General features: G+C 36.8%; 1 protein-coding gene across 5 annotated transcripts in view; it reads left to right on the top strand.

Annotated features, from left to right (window-relative positions):
* Window positions 1–20,953, top strand: part of rgs7a (regulator of G protein signaling 7a) — a 54,967-nt gene that overhangs the window by 5,459 nt on the left and 28,555 nt on the right. For 3 of the 5 annotated variants that reach the window (XM_079632498.1, XM_079632496.1, XM_079632495.1), the window contains exons 2-3: window positions 129–345; window positions 1,051–1,173. In XM_079632498.1, the coding sequence (XP_079488624.1) occupies window positions 1,096–1,173 (78 nt within the window). In that variant the 5' untranslated portion in view covers window positions 129–345; window positions 1,051–1,095. The other 2 variants (XM_079632497.1, XM_079632499.1) reach the window with 2 other exon arrangements.

A 20,953-nucleotide genomic window follows, 5' to 3' on the forward strand; every position in this document is an offset into this window, starting at 1 on the left:
CGAAGCAATAACAATTTATTAGGAATATGCTAATCTTTATTATATTATTTAATGGGCTATTTAAATATTATGAATTATTTACAAAACACAAATGCTAAAGAAGAGCACTCCCTCCTCTTTTTGTGTAGGCTCCAGGATTGGTTCAAGGTTGGATGCGCGTGCCCTTGTCGCTGGCGCGTGCCCCGTCCTTCAGCAGAATCCCTGCGCGCGATAACGCGTCAGCATCAAGCAAAGGATCACTAATATTTCCAATGAATGATACGTCTGATAGCTGACGAACTGCACGAGCTTGCTCCAGTCTGGGATCGCGGATCCATATATCAGTGGAGACGGGGCGTGTTTGAGGTGAGAGTGAACATAAGTGATGCTTTTGTGATTGTGTTGTGCATTTTGTTGGTGATGCGAGGTTTCTGAGGACTCGTGCAAGGGTCTGCAGTTCCGCCTGAGGAGCTGTCTGTGGTTCTGAAAGAATCGAGTGTCTGTGCAAGACTGTGCGTTTTTTGGTTTCACGAAAATTAGCTTCCTGCTCCATTTTCTGTCGGTCTGAAGCAAGATAAGACAGCGAATCTCGCTTGACACACCGTAAAGCCTTCACATGCATGACATACGGATGCAGCGCGAGGTGGAACAGACAGTGTTTGCATTTAATTGGCTGTCCCACCGATCCTGCAAAACTGAGAAGTGTGTTTGATCTGTGACCTGCTGTCATCAGAATTTGTTTTAGCGTTACAATCTGTTCATTTGGATCTTGAGAGGAAAAATCCTCTAATAAATGGTTTTAAGATAGCCAAATACGATTGCAATCCAAATGGTAGCCGTGCAGTTTGGATTTCACTCAAACATCGTTGGTAAAGCATCAGAAATTACAAAAGCAGGTGGGGATTATCACACACAGACACTGTCAACTGATCTTTAGTCCTGCAATGTTGCACTATCATAAATAGCTACTTTTAATTATTTATTCATTTTTTTATAATATCATGCGAGATTTGTTGTTTTAAACAGCCAGGTGTATCATTGTTTGTTGTGTGCCTTGTTTCTCTCTATCAGGTGTATATATCCACTGGAGTAGCTGTTCTGCAGAGTTTTTGAACCATGGCGAAGAACAACAGCCTCCATCCAAATAGCAACGGAGAAACGGACGACTCGCCAAACATGCTGGTTTACAGAAAGGTAGGACTTTCAAATAATTATTTGAATTGCTTTTGGTTGCTTTATGAGAGTTATTGACTTTTGAACAAAACTAGTACGATGAGCTTTGTTCTGAGCACAGTTTTGGGGTAAAGAATGTATGAGCTAGTTGTTTGAAAAGCCAGTTTCTGTGTAGACTAAAATCTTGGCTACAAAAAGCTATTACGGTACACATTTGAACGGTTATTGCCCAGAAAAAAAGAAGAGTTTGTCTACCACACACTGACCTTTTGTAACAACATGCCCCACTGTTACAATGGGAATGATTTATTAAATAACATATTAATTTAACGGCAGGCTATTTATTGGCTTCACAGCAGTGTGTAAACATCATGGCAGCATACAAAAAGGCTGCAACATTATTTTGGCTAAGAAATGTTTACAACATGAAAATACTCATGTGCTGCTAATACAATTCAACCTTAAAATCAACCTTCATTGTATAGCTGACCCTTGTTTTAATGTATAGCAGTATGGTTTTATTGTGTTAAGTTGTGTCACCCAATTGTTATATAAAAATGTGAAGATATTAAAGTTTAAGTTCGGATAAAAGTTTTCACAACTTTTGCCTTTGTGACAACTTCCCCTTGTGACTATGACACTGGAGGGCATTTTCTTGTGAAGCAAAAGGGATGGGAAAAAAAAACATTTTGAAAAAGTAGAGGCGGACATTGAAACTTTTTCGACCTTTCTTACTCTCCATCTTTCTGGTGATTGGTAATTTGCTCATCACAGCCAAAGTCATTTGTGTTGCTGATTGGGAACCGAAGTCCATCATCGTGGCCGAGAGCCGCTAATGTTATACCACTCGCCCTGTGGAGTCTCAGAAAAGAAACATGAATTTTTCACAAAGCCATTATCACATAATTTAAAGACTTGTGTGGCAAATTGCAGTTTCCATCATGGTCAGTCGTTGTGTCATTAATTAGTAGCCTGCTTAAATGAGGTATCTGAGTGCTTCCCTGTGATGAATTCATCATTCTAGTTTCTAGGCCGACATTAGGAATGGGCGATATACTGAATATTCATGATATATTTGTGAAGATTTTGCATAGTGAAATAAAAATAAATAACGTTGTGATGATTTTTTTCTTTGCATTCATTTTTTTCAAAGTGTCAAAAGCATCTCTGATCTAAACTTTGTTAGTTTTGTTTCAATGGATCGATTCAACATATCTGGATTAAGATTTGTGTAGCTGTGACATCTACTAGCAGGGGCTAGTAACAAGGTTGTGCTAACCAGCCAAACCTTGACCTAACCCTTTGATACAGCAAAGACCCAAACTCATGTCCTGTGCAAACACAACTAGTATGTCCTATGTCCTGTACCAGCTTGCCCTCCTGTCTCTCCTGAGCATGTTCAATTTCAATCTGTTCCCTCAGGTGCGGCTGAAATATGTTGTCAGAACATGACAGTCAGATATAGTTTGGAGACAGTGAATCATTCATCTATCAGAGACATCCTCTTGCAGGACTCAATTTTTTTCTTCCTTCTTTCAATTCATTTCCTTCACCCTTCAGTTGATTTTCACATTTCCTCCATGCTGCTTCAGTCCTATTAGGTGTGCTGTGCCGTGGAGGTGCAGGGAGGAAAGGGACTCTGCAGTTAGAGATACTGTGGCTCTTTCCTTCACATCACAAGACATTAACTCATCCAATTCAGAACTAATAACTACTGGCCAGCCCCTTATCACAGGCTTTTCTTACAGATCTCAAAGAGCTGAATAGATTTATGAAGGACCCTAGGCAGAACAGGGATGCTTTTCCCGAAAGCATCACTAGTGGATTGCATAAACGGCCATATACGAATCGCCGTAGAATTACGGACTGTTTCCCAAAAGTTCTTGAAAATGTTCGCTTTACAAGTGCTCGGGAGTAACTGTAGTTCATTTATGTTCACACATTTACTTGTGCACAGATAAATGATTTATAATTTTAAAAAATGGTTTGATGGTGATTTTAAAATTAAATTACATATTAAATGAATGATTCTAATGTGACATTTCGGCATGTCAAGAACAGAAAGCGATTTTACAGTAAGTAGTATGTGAACCACTTTCTGACATGATGTACTGATTTTGCTCATTATTTATTTATCACCAATGGTCCACTGTTGCCATGTGCTCCATAAAATATGATAAATATTACAGGATAAAAATAGTACACTTCCATAAATACAGAAGCAAATAAAACACCAGTAAAAAAAAACACTCACTGATCATATAAAATATATTGTTAGTGTGTTGTGTTACTGCAGGAGTATGGTGCATAAATTTGTTCCAATTCAGTATGAACAGATGGAATTTGCACGCTTGGTTGCCCACCCATGAGTTTGTATCTCTTTGGGAACAGTGGGAAATATAACGAGGAATTTGGTGTAAAATTGGCTTGGAAATTTTAAATTATAAAGTGACCAAGAGTGGCCACCAGTAATCATGAACAAATTGCAGCTACTGTTGCATGTGAATAAATCACTGTAAGGCTGTTGAACTCTATGTAATTCTCAGTTGTCTACTTGATTAATTCCTCAGCTGATGGTGCATTCTCATTAGTTGTCTACATTTAGTTTGAAGTGTAGCATATTATCTAGCAAGGTGCCAGCAGTTTGTTCCCAGATTAAAAATTGAATTTGAATAAGCTTTCAAAACACTTTTTAAATGAGAATACCATTAAATATATTTGCAATACAGTGCACAGCATGACCTGTCAACATTATAAAGTAGTAAATGTCACAGGACCTAAACCTGAGCCTTGTGGGACCTCTTTCAATACTTGCAATTCTTGCAATTAATACTTTGCAATTTTAATGTGACTTAATGAAATTAGCACTTCTTTAGCATGGACACTCTTTCATTTATTGAGCATCTTTACTTATACTTAATTTACAGTTTTTACCATCGAAAATCTTCATGCACCTCCCCTTCGCTCAACATTGAACACAATGGTGAAATAAATAATGCAATAAAGATTTATGCGTTATGGCCATTTTATCTCCCTTAGTTTTTTGTAGCATAGACCTGTACTTTCTTGAGTTGTCCTATTCTGTTCTTACTGTGAGGAAGAGACAGAAAGATTGAGAAAGAGACAGATACAAAGACAGAGAGAGGGGGAGAAAGAATACTAAATCAGGACGTGTACCTAGTGTCTGTTATATAGCATCCAGAGGTGTTGGAGAAATAGATGAGTCACATGTCCCTGAAGTACTGCCTTCGGCTTGTTAGCCACACAGTTCTACATGCATCTGCTGTTTCACACTGTATTGCACTGTATTAAAGTGCAGCTGTGAAAACTAAAAACACTGATTTTGTATGACTGTTGACCAACCATAAGTACAGTTGAAGGTAAACAGCTGAGAATAGACAAATTATATCTTTGTGTAGCTACATTACAGGTCAAAACTTTGGGCACAGTTTATGATTTTTTTATTCTTTTGAAAGGAATTATGAATTATTTTATTCAACAGGGTAGGGGTCAGTGATATGATCAGAATCTCATATTACGATATGAGTAATACTAGCCTAACTAACATATGTAAAAAAAAACTCAAGGCAATACAAAGAAATAACAAAGAAACAGGCAATAGGACAAAAAAACTACAATAGAACAAAGATACAAATGAAATGAACCTACCTGAAAAACTAGAGCACTAGAAACACTGCATAGTAGGGGTGTGACGAGACACTTATCTCACGAGACGAGACACAAGATTAGGTTCACGAGAACGAGACGAGATTTTGCTAAATTTTTCAGAATTCCTCAATGACAAAATTCATGACTGGGAAAATAGTATGCAGGTGCATTTTGTAATGTTTTAACTAATAATCTTCTAATGCATGTCATTTCAGGTCTACTTTGAGTATGAATTATCAAATGCATTGAAAGAAAACAACATATAAGCACTGTAAAAGGTTTTTACTGACTGCCTTTTCTCCTGTATGGTTATTTGAGATTATACGCGAGATATCGTGGCACATATACACGTTATGAAAAACTCGCAGTGCTTTCAGATGGAGCAGCATTTACTACTGATCACAGAGCCGTGCTTCACTGACAAGCTACGCATAAAAAATCTCAGCAAGACAGATCGGTTTAAACGCGACTTAGGGTTAATTTCGATTAAACGTGCAGCCCTATTGTCAAGAGCAGCAAGAGATTTTCTCTCTTTTGTTGTTTGATTAATATTAATGATTAATATTAATGACACAGACAGCATCAGGTTTATTAGGCTGCTGTCACTTTAATATCAAATGCATGGATCTAATATACTGTTAAACATGTGTTTTTTTCTCAACTGTTTACATTAATTTAAGATATAAACGACTACAAGGATACTCGCAAAGACTGGTATTCTGTGTGTATTTGACTGTTAAAGCCAGTGGCGAGGTTAGAAATGTTAAAGTGAGTGGACCTCTGTGAAATGCTATATTAGTAAATGTAGTATTATTTTTAACACAATAGGCCACCTGTACGCACGCATACAGTGACATCAGCATTTTCTTATTTTAATTAGTCACATCATTTCTAAAATCTAGTTTACATTCCTATTGTCTAAAAAGCTCAAGGAACATTTAGTGTTGAAGTACAGAGTCTGTTCAGAGTCATTTCAGGAATATGTGAGTATATAATAGCTGTCAAGGGCTTCCTCAGAGTAAATCAGGAATGTGTTTCTTCATTTTCCAATTGAGAAGCACACATTGCTAAAAACTGAGTCACACATCCAGGCAAACGTATATCCTCATAAATGTTAACGTGTACACACATGCATATTGTAGTACTCCTGTAAGACACTTCTTCAGCGATTGTTTATGGCTCAAGGGCAGCATAAATTTCTCGCATTAAAGGAAGCTCAGAAAAAGCAGTTCTCTACTGAAGGATCTAGTTCCCAGCTATCACACTGTGTTGAAGATGCTCAGTCACACAAACTGCTGCTGAATATAATATAAAATATAATATAAAAAAATAAATATTCACTGATGGAGACACCAATCTGTTTCAACATGACCATCTCCACTTCTGCCTTCTCATGCATAATTCATATCCAGACCAGCATGCCTCTTTTTTTTATCCCACTGTACACCCTATGTTGAGTGACTTCTACAGTATCTCGGCCAAACCCTCTATGCCTCTATGCAGTATGAGAAAACAGGATTGACTCAATCGAGTGTTGAATAGCTTGTCTTTTCTAATCCCTTCTTCTTGATTTAAGGAATGCACATCCTTCATTGGTGGAGTGGAGTTGCCATCGGTGACAGACTTATGACTCATCGTGTGCTATCTTAACGCTCTGCGTACGCCTGTCTTCCGGCTGTTACGTCAGTGTGGTTTTGTGGTAACATATGTGCTGTTGGCGGGGGTTGTAGTGGGGAATGAGGTGGAAATGAGGAATTGTCTTTCAGATGAATTTTTAGACTCAAAACCATGTTGCGTGACTGACACTTAAGCGGATGTGCCATCTTCTCTTATCATCACATTTTAGGCCAGATTTACTAAACAGGGCAAATTAGCGTGAGAGCGCAATTCCAAAAAAGCGTAGATGGGAGCGGAAAGTTCTGAGCGTGATCTACTGACGACGCGCAAATTAAAGAACACAGACGCAGCCGAATCATTTCCATAATGATCAATACAATCAATTAGCGTCTGGTTTGACACATCCTTTTTTGGGGGGCGATAAATAATGGTGCAAATACCGGTAAATTGACTGGCGTAAACCTTAGTAAATCACCTTGCATGATTTGTTTAAATACTCTCCTCCCACAAATGTTGCGTCTAAAAGGGAATCTCCAACAGGTCAGGTGCAAAAATAAAAATGTTTTCACTATGTGTTTTTAGTAAATCCTGGCAGTAGTTTTTTAACGCCAAAAGAGGGTTTGCGCTGCCGTAAGCTGTTAGTAAATCTGGTCCTAAGCATGTTCTTTTGACTGTTTTATGTACTGTGTGTGTGTGTGTGTGTGTGTGTGTGTGTGTGTGTGTGTGTGTGTGTGTGTGTGTGTGTGTGTGTGTGTGTGTGTGTGTGTGTGTGTGTGTGTGTGTGTGTGTGTGTGTGTGTGTGTGTGTGTGTGTGTGTGTGTGTACGCATTTGTTTGATCCACCCCCGTCTCAGATCCAAGCATTATATGTGTGATATGTATACAAATTTTTTAATACAGTATTTATGCTTTCAAAAATACATATACAATATACCGTTCAAAAGTAAGATGTTTTTACATTTTTGAAAGAGTCTCTTACACTCACCAAGGTTGCCTTAATCTGAATGAAATTCTGTAAAATTATTAATATTTTAAACTATTTAAATATATTTTAAAATGTAATTTATTTCTGTGATAGCAAAGCTGAATTTTCAGCAGCCATTACTCCCATTCTCATGATCATGTCACATGTTCCTTCAAAAATCATTTTAATATGCTGATTTGGTAGAAATATTTCTTAATATCAATGTTGAAAACGGTTGTGCTGCTTAATATTTCGGTGCAAACCGTCATATAAATTTTTTTTCAGAACTTTTTGATGAACAAATGTAAAAGTAAAAATAATAATAAATCTTACTGACCCCAAACTTTTAAACGGTAGGCATATTTTTTATGCAATATTTATGCATCCAAAAGTCATGTTTTTTGCAGTATAGAAATAGAACTTTGTAAAAGTAGATATTTATATTTATTTTGCAGTGACGGATTGAAGCACAATATGCTCAAATTATGTCATACTAATGGCTAATGGGTTAGGATGGTCGACAAGCCGATAAATTGGATTAGTCAATTAGCAAAATTTACTTGGCTTTAATATTTTTAGCAGCTGTGCTTTTAAAGGGGATGACTTTAGATATGCAATGTTTTGCAGAGGGTTCCGCCAAATGCATTGATTAACTGACGACAGTTAACTCTCACTGAGAAGTTGCAAATTAAATTGAAAGCCCTGCCACTACAGCCATTACAGCAGCACTTTTCCAATAAGTCTAGCACCTTCAATACATTTCAAGACAATTACTGCCAGTCTTCAAAATGTTTGCTGTGAGCGATGTTCTCGTTCATTTGCATGATCCATCTCAGGTTCATTTGACAAAGACACTGCTGTGCAATACAATATATTGTAGATTTACCCTATTTGTTGTATATTTGTCAGTTATCCAATTGAAGGGCTGCATGTTCTGGGATTAAGTTGTTTTTTAATTGTTATTTTATGTACACATTCCAGCATCTTACTGTTAACCCTCTGGGGACCAAGGTGTTTTTGGGGTCCTTGAGATGTTCTGACATGCCCTGACGTTTGTGCTTTTTTCAGTTGCTTATAAACATATTAATGGCAAAGGTGTAATTACACTCTATTTATCGCAAATAGGGCTACCATAATATGTGAGCAACATGCATGTATATGTTTGTATTTTTGAGAGAATAATGTTTATGCATGGTTATAAAAAAAAAAAAATTAAGTGTCTGAAATAACGCCACAAAACGCATAGTAAATATGTTTTCACAATACTTTTGAGTAATGGAAGTTGTCGCCTAGAGTTTTTTCTTCAAAATGATCTGAAAATCATCCTCCCTAATCATTCACATAAAACAATACATTGATTTACATTTTGTAAAACACTTTTTGTTTGGGAAGGCAATATGCGCAGGGGACACAAGAAAGAATGTGAGGACAAAATAAATAAATATATATATATATATTAGGGCTGTCCGTTAAACGCGTTATTAACGGCGTTAACGCAAACCCATGTTAACGGCGTCAATTTTTTTATCGCGAGATTAACGCCTAGCAAACTTTGTTGTTTTTTTCACATGCTTTTGCAGCAACTAGTAACGTTATTAAAACTACAACGCCACACCGGATCTAGCTAGACCAGAAACAAAACAAAACAAAACAACAGCACGCCGCACACACTTGTTTGGGCTTGCGAACCGCCAAAGAGTGGACGAGAAGCGCAGCGCCGAGCCGCGTCTAGGACAACTGAGCGCGTCTAGCACATCAGACGCGCACTTTCTCCGTTTATGGCCAGCAATAAAAACGCAGAATGGCGCCGCCGGTGTGTGTACACTCATAGAGAATAATGTGTTCGGATTTTAAATACGAGGCGCTGCGCTTCTCGTCCGGTGTGCGACCCTCTTTAACGTTACGTTTTGAGTGGATGAATGATGAGCGCGAGACGCCGAAATGGATTCCAATACGATTCTGAATGGAAAGTTTACTTTTAAAAAGTTGCCAAATGGGTTAGTTGACAAGACCAAAGTGATCTGTGTGTTTTGTCGTTGTGAACTGAGCTATCATCGCAGCACGTCCAGTCTGAAATACCACTTGATGGCCAAGCACACACACACACACACACACACCGCATGATGCGATCTCAGCACACTCGTCACTATCAGTAACGTTACCTCGTCAGTATTTCTGTCACCCTTTTATTGATGGACAGAGTTACATTGTGTGATAGATTATTTGCTCCAAGTGAGAATGTTAGTGTGAAATTGAACAGTATATGCCAATCTTGTTTTCAATAAAAAACATTTGCACAAAGCAAGCCGATCCACTTTTCCATGTTGATAAGAGCATTAAAATGAGAAAAAATAATGGGACAAAAAGAAATCAAGAGACATTTAGAATAGATAAAAATGTGCGATTAATCGCGAGTTAACTATGACATTAATGCGATTAATCGCGATTAAATATTTTAATCGTTTGACAGCCCTAATATATATATACTGTATAATCCAAATATAAATTAAAGTCAAACGCACATTTTTATTACATAGTCATACCTGGTGGAAACCAATCCTGTTCAAATAGTCTATATGAGCCATTCTACAGAATTGGTTCAAAGTTAGATTTGGAAACTTTTCTTTTTTTTCACAATTTTTTGTATACATGCAAATTGTATAATATCCAAGGTAAACATTTCTAGTAATTGTGCAGTTAATTCTCATAATGTATTTTCAGAAAGTTTTGGAATACATCCTCTGCCCAAAATGTGTCACTTATAAAAAACAATAATAAACAATTTAATGAGAAGGCTTATATTGACCTATAAAGATTATTTTACATCTACCTTGTAAATATATTTGCTATTTTATTAAAAAGTGTTCACTTGTAAATCAACAACAATTACAATTTTAACAATATTTCAAGTGTAATCTTTCTTTTTTTAAAGTATCATACATATTTCAAAAGTTAAGGATTCATTAGTTTGATATAGCCTAACGTTACATTGGCAGAAACACTATAACATCTTAGTTGATGAGTTTATTTTTGACAAAACATACTATATATTTAACATATGAGCAGAAACTGGCTAACAAAAGCTTATTTGATGTCTATTTTACAGTAAAAACTTTATAGTCTATCCAAAACTAGTCACAACAAGTAGCAACAGTGCGCATATATGCCGTTCATTCATCACACACAGAAACGCAATTCATATTTAAACAGTCTTTTTGCGGTTTACAGACACTATTCCATATCGCGATTAGAACAAAGCATATAAGAATACAAAACTTACTACTAATCCTCAAGTGAAACCAGCACTTCTGAGGTAAGTTTCCCAGGATTATTCCTCACCGCCTCGCAAGATGACAGTACATTCATCTGATTAAACTTGTGTTTTATCGAGCTGATGTGGCCGGTTTGCATGTATTGCCTCAGATCATTTGCGTTTGAATAGCGCGCGCTCTCCGTGGGCGTGGTCACATTAAAAGATAACGACCTATAATGAGCTGAAATGAGAACTCGCTCTTTTTATATAGATTACATAAACAGAGAATATTTGTTTTAGTTTTGAATTAGATCATTTAAAAGTACACACTTAAATGATTATAAAGATATATTGCTCATGCCTGGGTGAATAGTATTCGCTGAGTTTTGTTTATGTTTAGAGACGTGCACCAGAAAAAAAGTTCACGTAGACGGAGAGGCAGAAAGCACACCCTGTTTATTTTCTTTATTTTACAAAAGCACAATGTTTTATTTTAATTGTAATTGGACACATAAAAAAAGTAGACATTTAACAGCTTATTTTTTCATATTTCTTAAGTCTGTATGACCAAAAATGACGGAGTATTTTATATCTATTTTGCGGCTATGTAAAAAAAAACGAGCAAAACGCGCCGGCGCAGTTGCGGTCCCCAGAGGGTTAAGCGCCGACTAGCAAGCTACATTACTTTACTTGCAAACTACTTTAATTCCGTGATGTGGTACAGGATCTAGATTGTGAAAAAGTGTCTTCATATTACCAATTTAAGTAGTAGAGATGCACCGATTACAGTTTTCTTGGCCGATTCCTATTTTTCACTGAATTTGACCTGCCGATGAGTTTGACCTGAGTTTGACCTGAGTTTGACAGGCAGGCGTTCGACAGTCAATTATTATGAATGTAGTTTTGCACATCCCTCTTGACCTGTTTTATTTTTATTTATTTTTAAGTCTAGAAAAACATAGGGTTTGAAAATGATGTTTTATTTATTCAATTGCCATGATGATTCTCATCTGACTAGCCATACTTGTCCACTGGAGTGGAGTAGGCAGAGCAAGAGTGATGCTTCCATTTCTTTCTCTATGGGAGCTAAGCAGCAGGCTTGAGGGATTGACAGCGGAGCGGAGTGGAGTGGAGTGGTGAGATCATCAATAAGTTGGGGAAATGTGCAGCTTGAGAGGGGGAAATGCTTGGCTGGCAATCAGTTGCTGTGAGGTGAAGATGTCTCCCATAAATGATCAGCTTATGAGTTTCTTGTGGATTCCGTATTTCCATATTGCTATAATTAATTCAGTAGCTAGAGTGGCTGCATTAATGAAAATGCATTCAATTGACATTGTATGTATGCTTTGGGAATTTGGGAACATCTGACCATTTGTACAAAGGAGTGTCACAATGTCACAAATATGCGAATTCGATTTGTTACCCGTTGCAGAATCTTCAACATTTCATTGTTCAACATGTTCCTTTCCTATGGATGCCTTGCATTACTCATTGTGAGAGCGGGTATAGACCGGTTTCATTGATGGTACTGATCTGTTTGCTTGAACTGAATTGTTTTGGATTGTGTGTATTGAATGCTAATAAGGGTCATAGATGTCAGCCATACTAGTGCTGTCAGCTTGAAGGTCTGACTACATAAAGGATCCATGCCATATTGATGAGGATGTCAGCCAGCCAGAAGACTTCAATATCTATACATGAGTGTTTGTTTGCTTCTTAACAGAGAGAGACAATCAGATAGGCATGTCAGTCAATTAAGTCTCATCTGTTGTTGTAGCCCTCAGGAGGCAAACAGACATTTGTTTATTTGAATAGATGTGTGGCAGCTTGATCCAAAGTGATCATTAAGCAAAGCTTTCGTCGTCTTTGGTTGATGTTCTTAAAGTCAAGGTGTGTTTGCAAACTACTTTACTTCCGTGATGTGATACAGGATCTAGATTGTGACAAATTGTCTTCATATTACCAATTTACAGTAAGTAGGCTTGGCGATGTCAGTCGAAAGGGAAAGTTTAAATGTAAATTATTAGGGCAAACATGTTGGAGCTGCATGGAAACCTTTATCTGGATGTTTCATGACATGTGTAATTATATGTCAAATTAAAATGTTTTAATTTATTTATTGGTCTGTGAAATCCTACCTTGAAATATCATAAATGGTTTTAATTAAGCATTGCTGTTATGGATAGACTTGCACTCTTAATAAAACATGAATATATGGTTTAATATATGGCATACACTTACATACACACATGCATTTAAGTAATGCTTGGAAATATATTGCTACATGAGAGCTAAATTAGTCCCTAAGGTGTCATTTAGCTTGTGTAAGTCTCCCTCCAGCAGGCAATTATGACTATAGTACTCAATCACATTCATCTTGTGAAGTGGTTGAAAAAGTGACCTGTAGGTTAACCACAACAGGGAGCGATTTAAAGCAACTTGGTTCATTTTCAATGCACCAGAGCGATTTATTCATCCAAAGTAATCAAATAAACAAGATTTGTTCTTTGCATAGGCACAAGTATTCTCTAAAGGCTTTTCCAGTTTATGCTGCATATGATGTTCTCATTTCCTAATGCTTTACCAATCGTTATATAACATACCGTCCCCCCCCCCCTAGCATTTAGAAAATGAGGCGTATACTCGCAAGCTCATTGGCCAGCTCGTCTTGAACACGCATGTATCGGGCTGTTCAGCCTGTTGTGCATCCCTCCCTTCCTTTTCTTTCTTATCACCTCCACCGAGACATTCAGTCCTTTTTTCTCACATATTAAAGCTCTTGTATGAAACCGAAGTCTCCAGTCACCTGCACTCCCTCCCTCTGTTCACTCTGTTCTTCATTCATGTTTTTCATTCTGCCCTCTCCATCTGATCTCACTGCCATCACTGCTGCTAATCATATCATTTTTTTTTCTAGCTACATGCTGAGATCACGAGCCGACGTTCTCAACCGGTTTTGCTTCAAAACACAGATTCTACATTGGATGCCATATGTTGTTTCAACATCAAAATTGTTTATCTTATTTATTTAAGTACTTTGCTTTCTAAATGGCTCTTGAATGCCAGTGGTTTTATGCTCTCGGCAGCCAAAATGACTCACCTTATCCTTTCTGCTAGTGAACCTGTGTGTAATGTGGTGTAGGTTGTATTTTCATCTCATTTGCATAATTGGCTATAGTGCCAATAGCAGAAGACATGAGTTTTGATAGGCCTGTTTATTTTTCCATCCTAACTATGCATAATGTTAGGATTATTTAGATTTTACATTTGCTTTTAACAATCTTTATACGCAGTTGTCCATATTTCTGTAGCATATATAACGTAGTAATAGTAGTATATATAAAAAATATAGTATTGCACATTCTTACATTGTCTCATGTATGTTGTACAGCTGTACCTTCCACCAGTTCAGCTATGTGGCAATACAGGATTATATTATATTGACATTTACATTTACATTTGACATTTATGCAATGGGCAGAAACCTTTTTTTATTGTGACTTTTTTTAAAGCGATTTACATTGCATTCAAGGCATATATTTTATTAGTTCATTCCCTCCAGATGAACCCTCTATTCTATTCTACTCCTCATAAAATACCAATCTTACGCTTACAAAAATATTAAGCATCAAAAACTCTTGAGCACCAAATCAGCACATTATCATTAGGCTCATGTGACACTGAGGGACTGGAGTATTAGCTGCTGAAAAGTCAGCTTTGCCTTCACAGGAATAAATTACATAAAAAATAAAATAAAATAGAAAACAGTTATTTTTAATTGAAAAAAAAAATCACAAAATCACAATATTTCAGTTTTTATTGTATTTTTGGTTAAAATAAATGCAGCATTAAAGCAGAAAGTATCATAATTTGTTTTACGTGTAAACGCACAGCCTTGCAAAGTATGCAGGGTATGCCCCAGGGCATGGTTACCACCTTGTGGATAAACTAATTACTGCAAAAAAAAATTTTTGAATGCGCATGCGAGTTACAAAATGACGTATACAGTATACTTTTGAAGGTCCCGTTTTTCCTGTGTTTTTGAAGCTTTGATTGTGTTTACAGTGTGCAATATAACATGTGTTCATGCATATTTCGCGTGTAAAAAAACAGAGTATTTTTCACAAAATTGACTTATCTGTATACCGCTGTTTCCACTGTCCTGAAAACGGGCTGATTACTTCCTTGTTCTTTGAAGTCCCTCCTTCAGAAATACGTAACGAGTTCTGATTGTGCCAGCGATTGTGATTCGACAGCAGCTTAGCGCACGTTGCCCGGAAAGGTCACGCCTCTTACCATAGTGGAGATGCATGCGCTCAGTGTTATTGTAAACATGGCCAAACAAAGGTGATTTGACTCCGGGATGAAAATAACAGCGTCTCGACGACATGGCGTCAAACACTCTACAAATGCAACTCTTCCTTTTCTCTGTAGGAGCGCAACAAGACCACGCCCCCTTTTTTGTGTATTCCTGTGTGCGGAGGTTATTCAAAAAACTATTCTAGTGACGTCATTAAAGCAGGAAGTAGAGGGATGTAGTCCAAACCGGCCGTTCGCTGTAGGCTTTGAAAGGGGACTTCTGTTATAAATAAAAATAAAGAGAAATAAAATATCTCGCTTGGCATTGAACTTTGAGCTTTATAATTTTACAGGTATGATTTATGCTCTAACAGCAACATTACACACTAGCTAAAGTTAAACAAATTGGATCACAAGAACAGGACCTTTAAGTGAGCATAAGAGACTTTTTTCAAAAACATAAAAACAGTATTATTCCAAATTTTGACCAGTAGTTTATCAAAAACCATTAAAAAAAAAAAAATTGTTAAATTTGTTATTTTATTTTTTATTTTATGGGCTTTTATGAAGGCTTTTATTGGGAAGTACAGTGTCGAATCAGTGACAGGGATATATTGAGAGGTAGAAGGTATTGGTGTGGGATCAGGCTAGCACAGAACCTGCTCATGGACATCATGAGCGCTACAACTCCTATGTGTACCAAGCTCTGACTGTTCAATGATTTTATTGTATTTTAAAGCATTAAAGGCAAAGTGAAGATGATATAAAACAAAAGGCAATCGCATTGACATTTCTAGTCCGTATCCATTATCCTTGTTCTTTATCATTTCCTTCCTCGTACTTTGATCCACCTCTCCTCCCTCTTTCCTTAATTTTAGCCTTTTATCTTTTCCTTTGGAACAATCTGGCTTTCCCATCATCTCACTGTCTTTTCTTTTGAGTTTGAGCTCTCATATTTCTTTTTCTCTCTCTGCCATTTCCTTTATGTGTCACTGTGTTTTCTCAGATTCCGCGTCTGATGGACTCTACCTGTGTTGGCAGTACAGCATGAAGAAAAGCTGAGTTGTCACGCAGGAGATGAAATGACTCACTGCCACTCGAGTGTGCAGAGCCGTTAGCACGTTATTGCACTGCTGACTGGGGTTTGGATTAATTAATTTCACCGTTGATTTCTCTCTGCACCTTTCAATCTAAGGTTATGAGAGTCTCTAATCATTTCAAAGCGAAGATAAAAGTCAGCATCAGCTTAGATGTTGGTTATAGAGACAAAACCGTTGCAAAGTAGCTGAAGTCCAGCTTTAATATGCAAATGTGTGGATTTTTGTGTCTTATCAAAACCAATTGGTCAGTCAAATGTTTTACTCATTTGCACTGCTCTGTTAACCTTTAGAAGCCATACCTTCACCATTTGGACCAAAAACATCCTTGGACATGACTGACTTTCAAAAATGAGCCATCTATTAAACTTTGTTGTTTTTGTTTTTTTCAGCAAAATGTTTATTGATTGGTAAATGTTTTACCAGTGCCTGTTTACGGTGCCAGTTCAATATCTGTATGTCCTATTATTTAAAAAACTTTTTTATGGAGTGTATTTCTTTTTCATAGCACTCTATGTGCACAAATTGAATAAACTAATACAATGCAGGAAGAAGCAATCCTTCAGTCTTAAATACTGGAAACATCAAGCGCACACATGATCTGTAAATCTAACAAGTTGCATTAATTGACTATTCACATCTAATTATGCCATTTCTTTCTTTCTCGGATGGCTCTTTTGTCTTCCAATGACTTCATTGCATTGTTGTTCTGCACATTCAAATTTTCAGCATTTTAATGTGACTTCTTTGTCTCCAGTCAAAGCTCTTTTAGGTCACTGGGATTTGTCTAAGGTGTTGGCTCATGTTCTGAAGAAGCACATGACTTTTCCTCCGTTGCATGTTGTATTTCAAATCGTATGTTTTATTTTTCTGTGCCTGCTACCATAATAGTGAAGACAACATTTAGAATGGAGGCAACTTGCACATATGGTGTCTTACAGGGAGTGTTTCATTATCGGTTAGGTTGCTTCGAGGGTATCTCTCTCAACATTACAGTGAACGCTGCCACATTCATCACACACAAGCCTCCAGAGAGCAAGCTGGCGAGAGCAAGAGAAAGGGAAAAAGAAACAGACAGCGGAGGAAAGAGGCGAGGGTGCGCTTAATGCTTCAATTGATTGTTCTGTAGTTTCTCCACAGACCTACACTTTCTTCCAGGTTCCACAGTCTATGGTCCACAGTAATGTAAATGTCCCCCAAGCCCTGCCTGTCTGCATTGATACAGCTTGTTCTGTGATGAGGATCTCTAACCTGAGGAAATCTCACCATCTTACCTTTCCCCCCTTCTATCGATTTGGTGCTCCTGGAGCATCCGCTAACTGACAGCCTTTCCTGGACTTTTTTTTGCTCAGTCTCTCTGAAACCTTTGTCGAGAAACAGCAGGCATGCTTTACTCTGGCTTTTAACAAGTCAAAGTTTAATACATTTGACACCAATCAACAAGACAACAGAAAGTGCATTTGAAAAAGTTTGAATCACAAGAATATGCCTGGGTTATATTTAACCCCAACATTATAGGAAAGTAATATGAAATTAGTTTTTTTTTTACATTGTGAAATTACTTAGTAATGATGTACCAGTGATTTATACATTTGAAGAGACACTTAAAACTATGTCTATTTTATCCAGATATCTGACCAGTTGCACAGAAAAAATAAAGATTAAAATGTTGCATTTTATTTTGTTTCATTTTGAAATTTTCCGCTGACCACCGGATGCTGTATTTATTTTACCGGTAGTTGTTTTTTGTTTTGTTTTGATCTTTTCCGCTGACCACTGGATGCTGTATTTATTTTACCGGTAGTTGTTTTTTGTTTTGTTTTGATCTTTTCCGCTGACCACGGGATGCTGTATTTTATTTTTATTTATTTAGTTTTGTTTTGTTTTGAACTTCTCCGCTGACCACCGGATGCTGTATTTAATTTAGTTGTTTTTTGTCTTGTTATGAACTTTTCCGCTGACCACTGGATGCTTTATTTAATTTAATTTTATTTATTCAGTTTTGTTTTGAACTTTTCCGCTGATCACTGGATGCTTTTATTTTGTTTTGTTTTTTGTTTTATTTGGTTTAGTTTTGTTCTGAATTTTTCTGCTGACCACTGGATGCTGTATTTATTACATTTTGTTTTGTTTTGTTTGATTTGGTTTTATTTTGTTTTGAACTTATCCGTTAACCACTGGATGCTGTATTTTATTTATTTATTTTGGTTTTGTTATGTTTTGTTTCACTTTTCTTTTGTATCTAATTATCTTTGAACTTTTCTGCTTATGGCTTTGTGGCCCCCTTGGGGTTCCCCGATGCTGGTTTAACAACCCCTGCCATAAGTGACTGACTCGTTACATTTGACTCATTGCAGTTACTGCAGGCGGATCTAGAAAATCACGATACTGTTGGATTTTTTTAGGGCCTGTTAATTTGTATGCTTTTGTGCGTCTGCTACACACTGTGTGGCTTTGCTAAATGTGTGCAGTGCACAGGATTTGACTCAAGGCCAGTGGATGGTCATAGTGTTTAATGACACGGTGTTGTGGTTTATTAAACTCCTCCGGAACAGCCTAACAGAGAGCAGGTAATTTGTATGCATTTCATTCGGTCTTCCTTCTTCTCAACAAGCGCTGGATGAAAGTAATAAGTCGTTCTTTTGCTGCTACAGTGAGAGGTCAAGATCTTTGTTTTATAACTACTATCATTTATTAATGATAACATGTTGAATGTTGCTGTACAGATGTTCCAGTACATTAATAAATGTAATTTTCCACATAATAGTAATTCTCAGTCGGCGTAAGCTTGAAGCTCATCACAATGCAATCCGGCTGGTGAGGACAAAGTCTCTAAACGCCTTGTTGTTATTCAGGACACACGTGTGGACACAAAGGGCCAGAGGTTCTTGGCTAAAAATAGTGCTCACTCACTCCTGCTTTTCATTAAAAATGTTGTCTGTTTTTCTTCTGTTTATCCTTCTTTTCTTTCTTCTTGTTATTTCCTTGCGTTTGCATACCTCTCTCTATCTAGCATGTATTCTTTCTTTCTTTTTTCCATGTCCTGAATGTTGTTTTACTTAAGGGGACACATCAACTGTTCAGTGGCAGTTGGTAACAAATGGCTGGCATTGTTTATCTGCTCTTCTTCTCTCTGTGTTTACCTTGTTTGTCATAGAGAGAAACATTTTAACCGAGAGTCAAATTTATAAAAACGTATTACTGCCGCTGGGAAATTATTTTGCTTTAAAATTGGGTTAACCTAAGCATTCTGTTTTCTTACGGCATACTGTGAATAATTGTAACACATCATTGTTTTGCTCATGTATTAAAAGATGTTTAGCCTAAAGCTTTGAAATTTTGACTTAAACATCTTTGACATATTAACAATACCCAGGGCCAAAATTAAAATAAATTTGAAATTACATTTTAGAAATAGATAGAAAATGAGGCCAATATGTGAGAATATTAAGATTTTTGGACACTTTGGAGTTTTATTGACTTATTTTCATTAGATTCGTTTGAAAATGCACCTAAAGTCAGAGGCTTTCAAAATGTTTGATGCCACGGACACAGAAACGATGATTCCCTTTCAATATATTTTCCTCTATGATGAAAAATGTATAGAGCAAAAAATAGAAATATGAATATGTATAATTATTGTCTTTATTATTAAGCTGACAGCCAATAGAAAGCAAATTTTTATTTTATTATTTTATTTTATTCATGCCAATTCAATTGATAACTTCTTTGATAGACCTAATCCAATGTTTTACACATTGGCTTCGTCCAAAAATGTATGCAGCTGACTTGTTGCCTCACTGCCTTATCCGTAAATTACTTTGTTGGCAGCGTTTGTGCTTGAAGGTACTTCACGATACGGACAGACTTGAAGCAGCATGACGGTTTAAAGGGGTCCTATTATGCCCTTTTACGAAGTCTTGATTTTGATTTTGGGGTGTACTAGAATATGCTTTCATGCTTGATCATTCAAAAAAAAACACATTCTTTTTCACATATTTTACATTATCACAGCACCTCTCTTCCCAGGTTAGCTCGAACGTGCAGTTTATTTCCGGTTTCGATGAAGCCCCTCCTTACGAAATACGAAATGTGCTGTGATTGGTTACCCAGTGTGTTGCAATTAGCATCGCTTGGCCCAATTCAAGCCTGGTTCTGATTTAAAGGAGCACCGTGTAATTTTAGCGGCATCTACTGGTGAGGTTGCGAATGGCAACCAACAGAAGTTACAGTGGCCGACAGGAAAAGATGTCGTCGTCTGAGACAGCAGAGAGCAGCCAATTAAGCAATTAGGTTTCTTAACAAAGATAAATTAAGAAATTAGGTTTACTTAATTATTCAGTAAAACGATATGTATGTTATTGCGAATATTTTTGGTACTTGTTCATCATTGTGTCAGTGTTTTAATTAGCTGACTTTAGCTTGCTTCTTTGCACAAAGAACAACAATAGTGACGAAACGGGTTTGTCCAATTAGGGCTACTGTAGAAACATGTCGACGCAAAATGGCTACATTTTATCATGTTTAGGAACAGTGTTTAAAATAAATTTAGTATAAAGAATGAGTTTTGGAAACGGGCTGGAAAAAACAGTGTCTCTGACATAGCGACAACACTGTCTTCTCTCAACCAGGCCTTGTCCCCTTATTCTGTGGACAGAGATTATTTAAATGTGACCCTGGACCACAAAACCAGTCATAAGTCGCATTGGTATATTTGTGGCAATAACCAACAAAACACTGTATGGGTCTCAAAATTATCGATAGTAAAGATTATGATCCATTAAGATATTTTGTACATTTGCTTACCTTATATATATATATATAAATTGTGAGTGGGTGCAGCAACATTGCCAACATAAATGGACAACTTTAAAGATGATTTTCTCAATATTTAGATTTTTTT

Source organism: Phoxinus phoxinus, assembly GCF_949152265.1.
Source record: "Phoxinus phoxinus genome assembly, chromosome: 13".
NCBI lineage: Eukaryota > Metazoa > Chordata > Actinopteri > Cypriniformes > Leuciscidae > Phoxinus > Phoxinus phoxinus.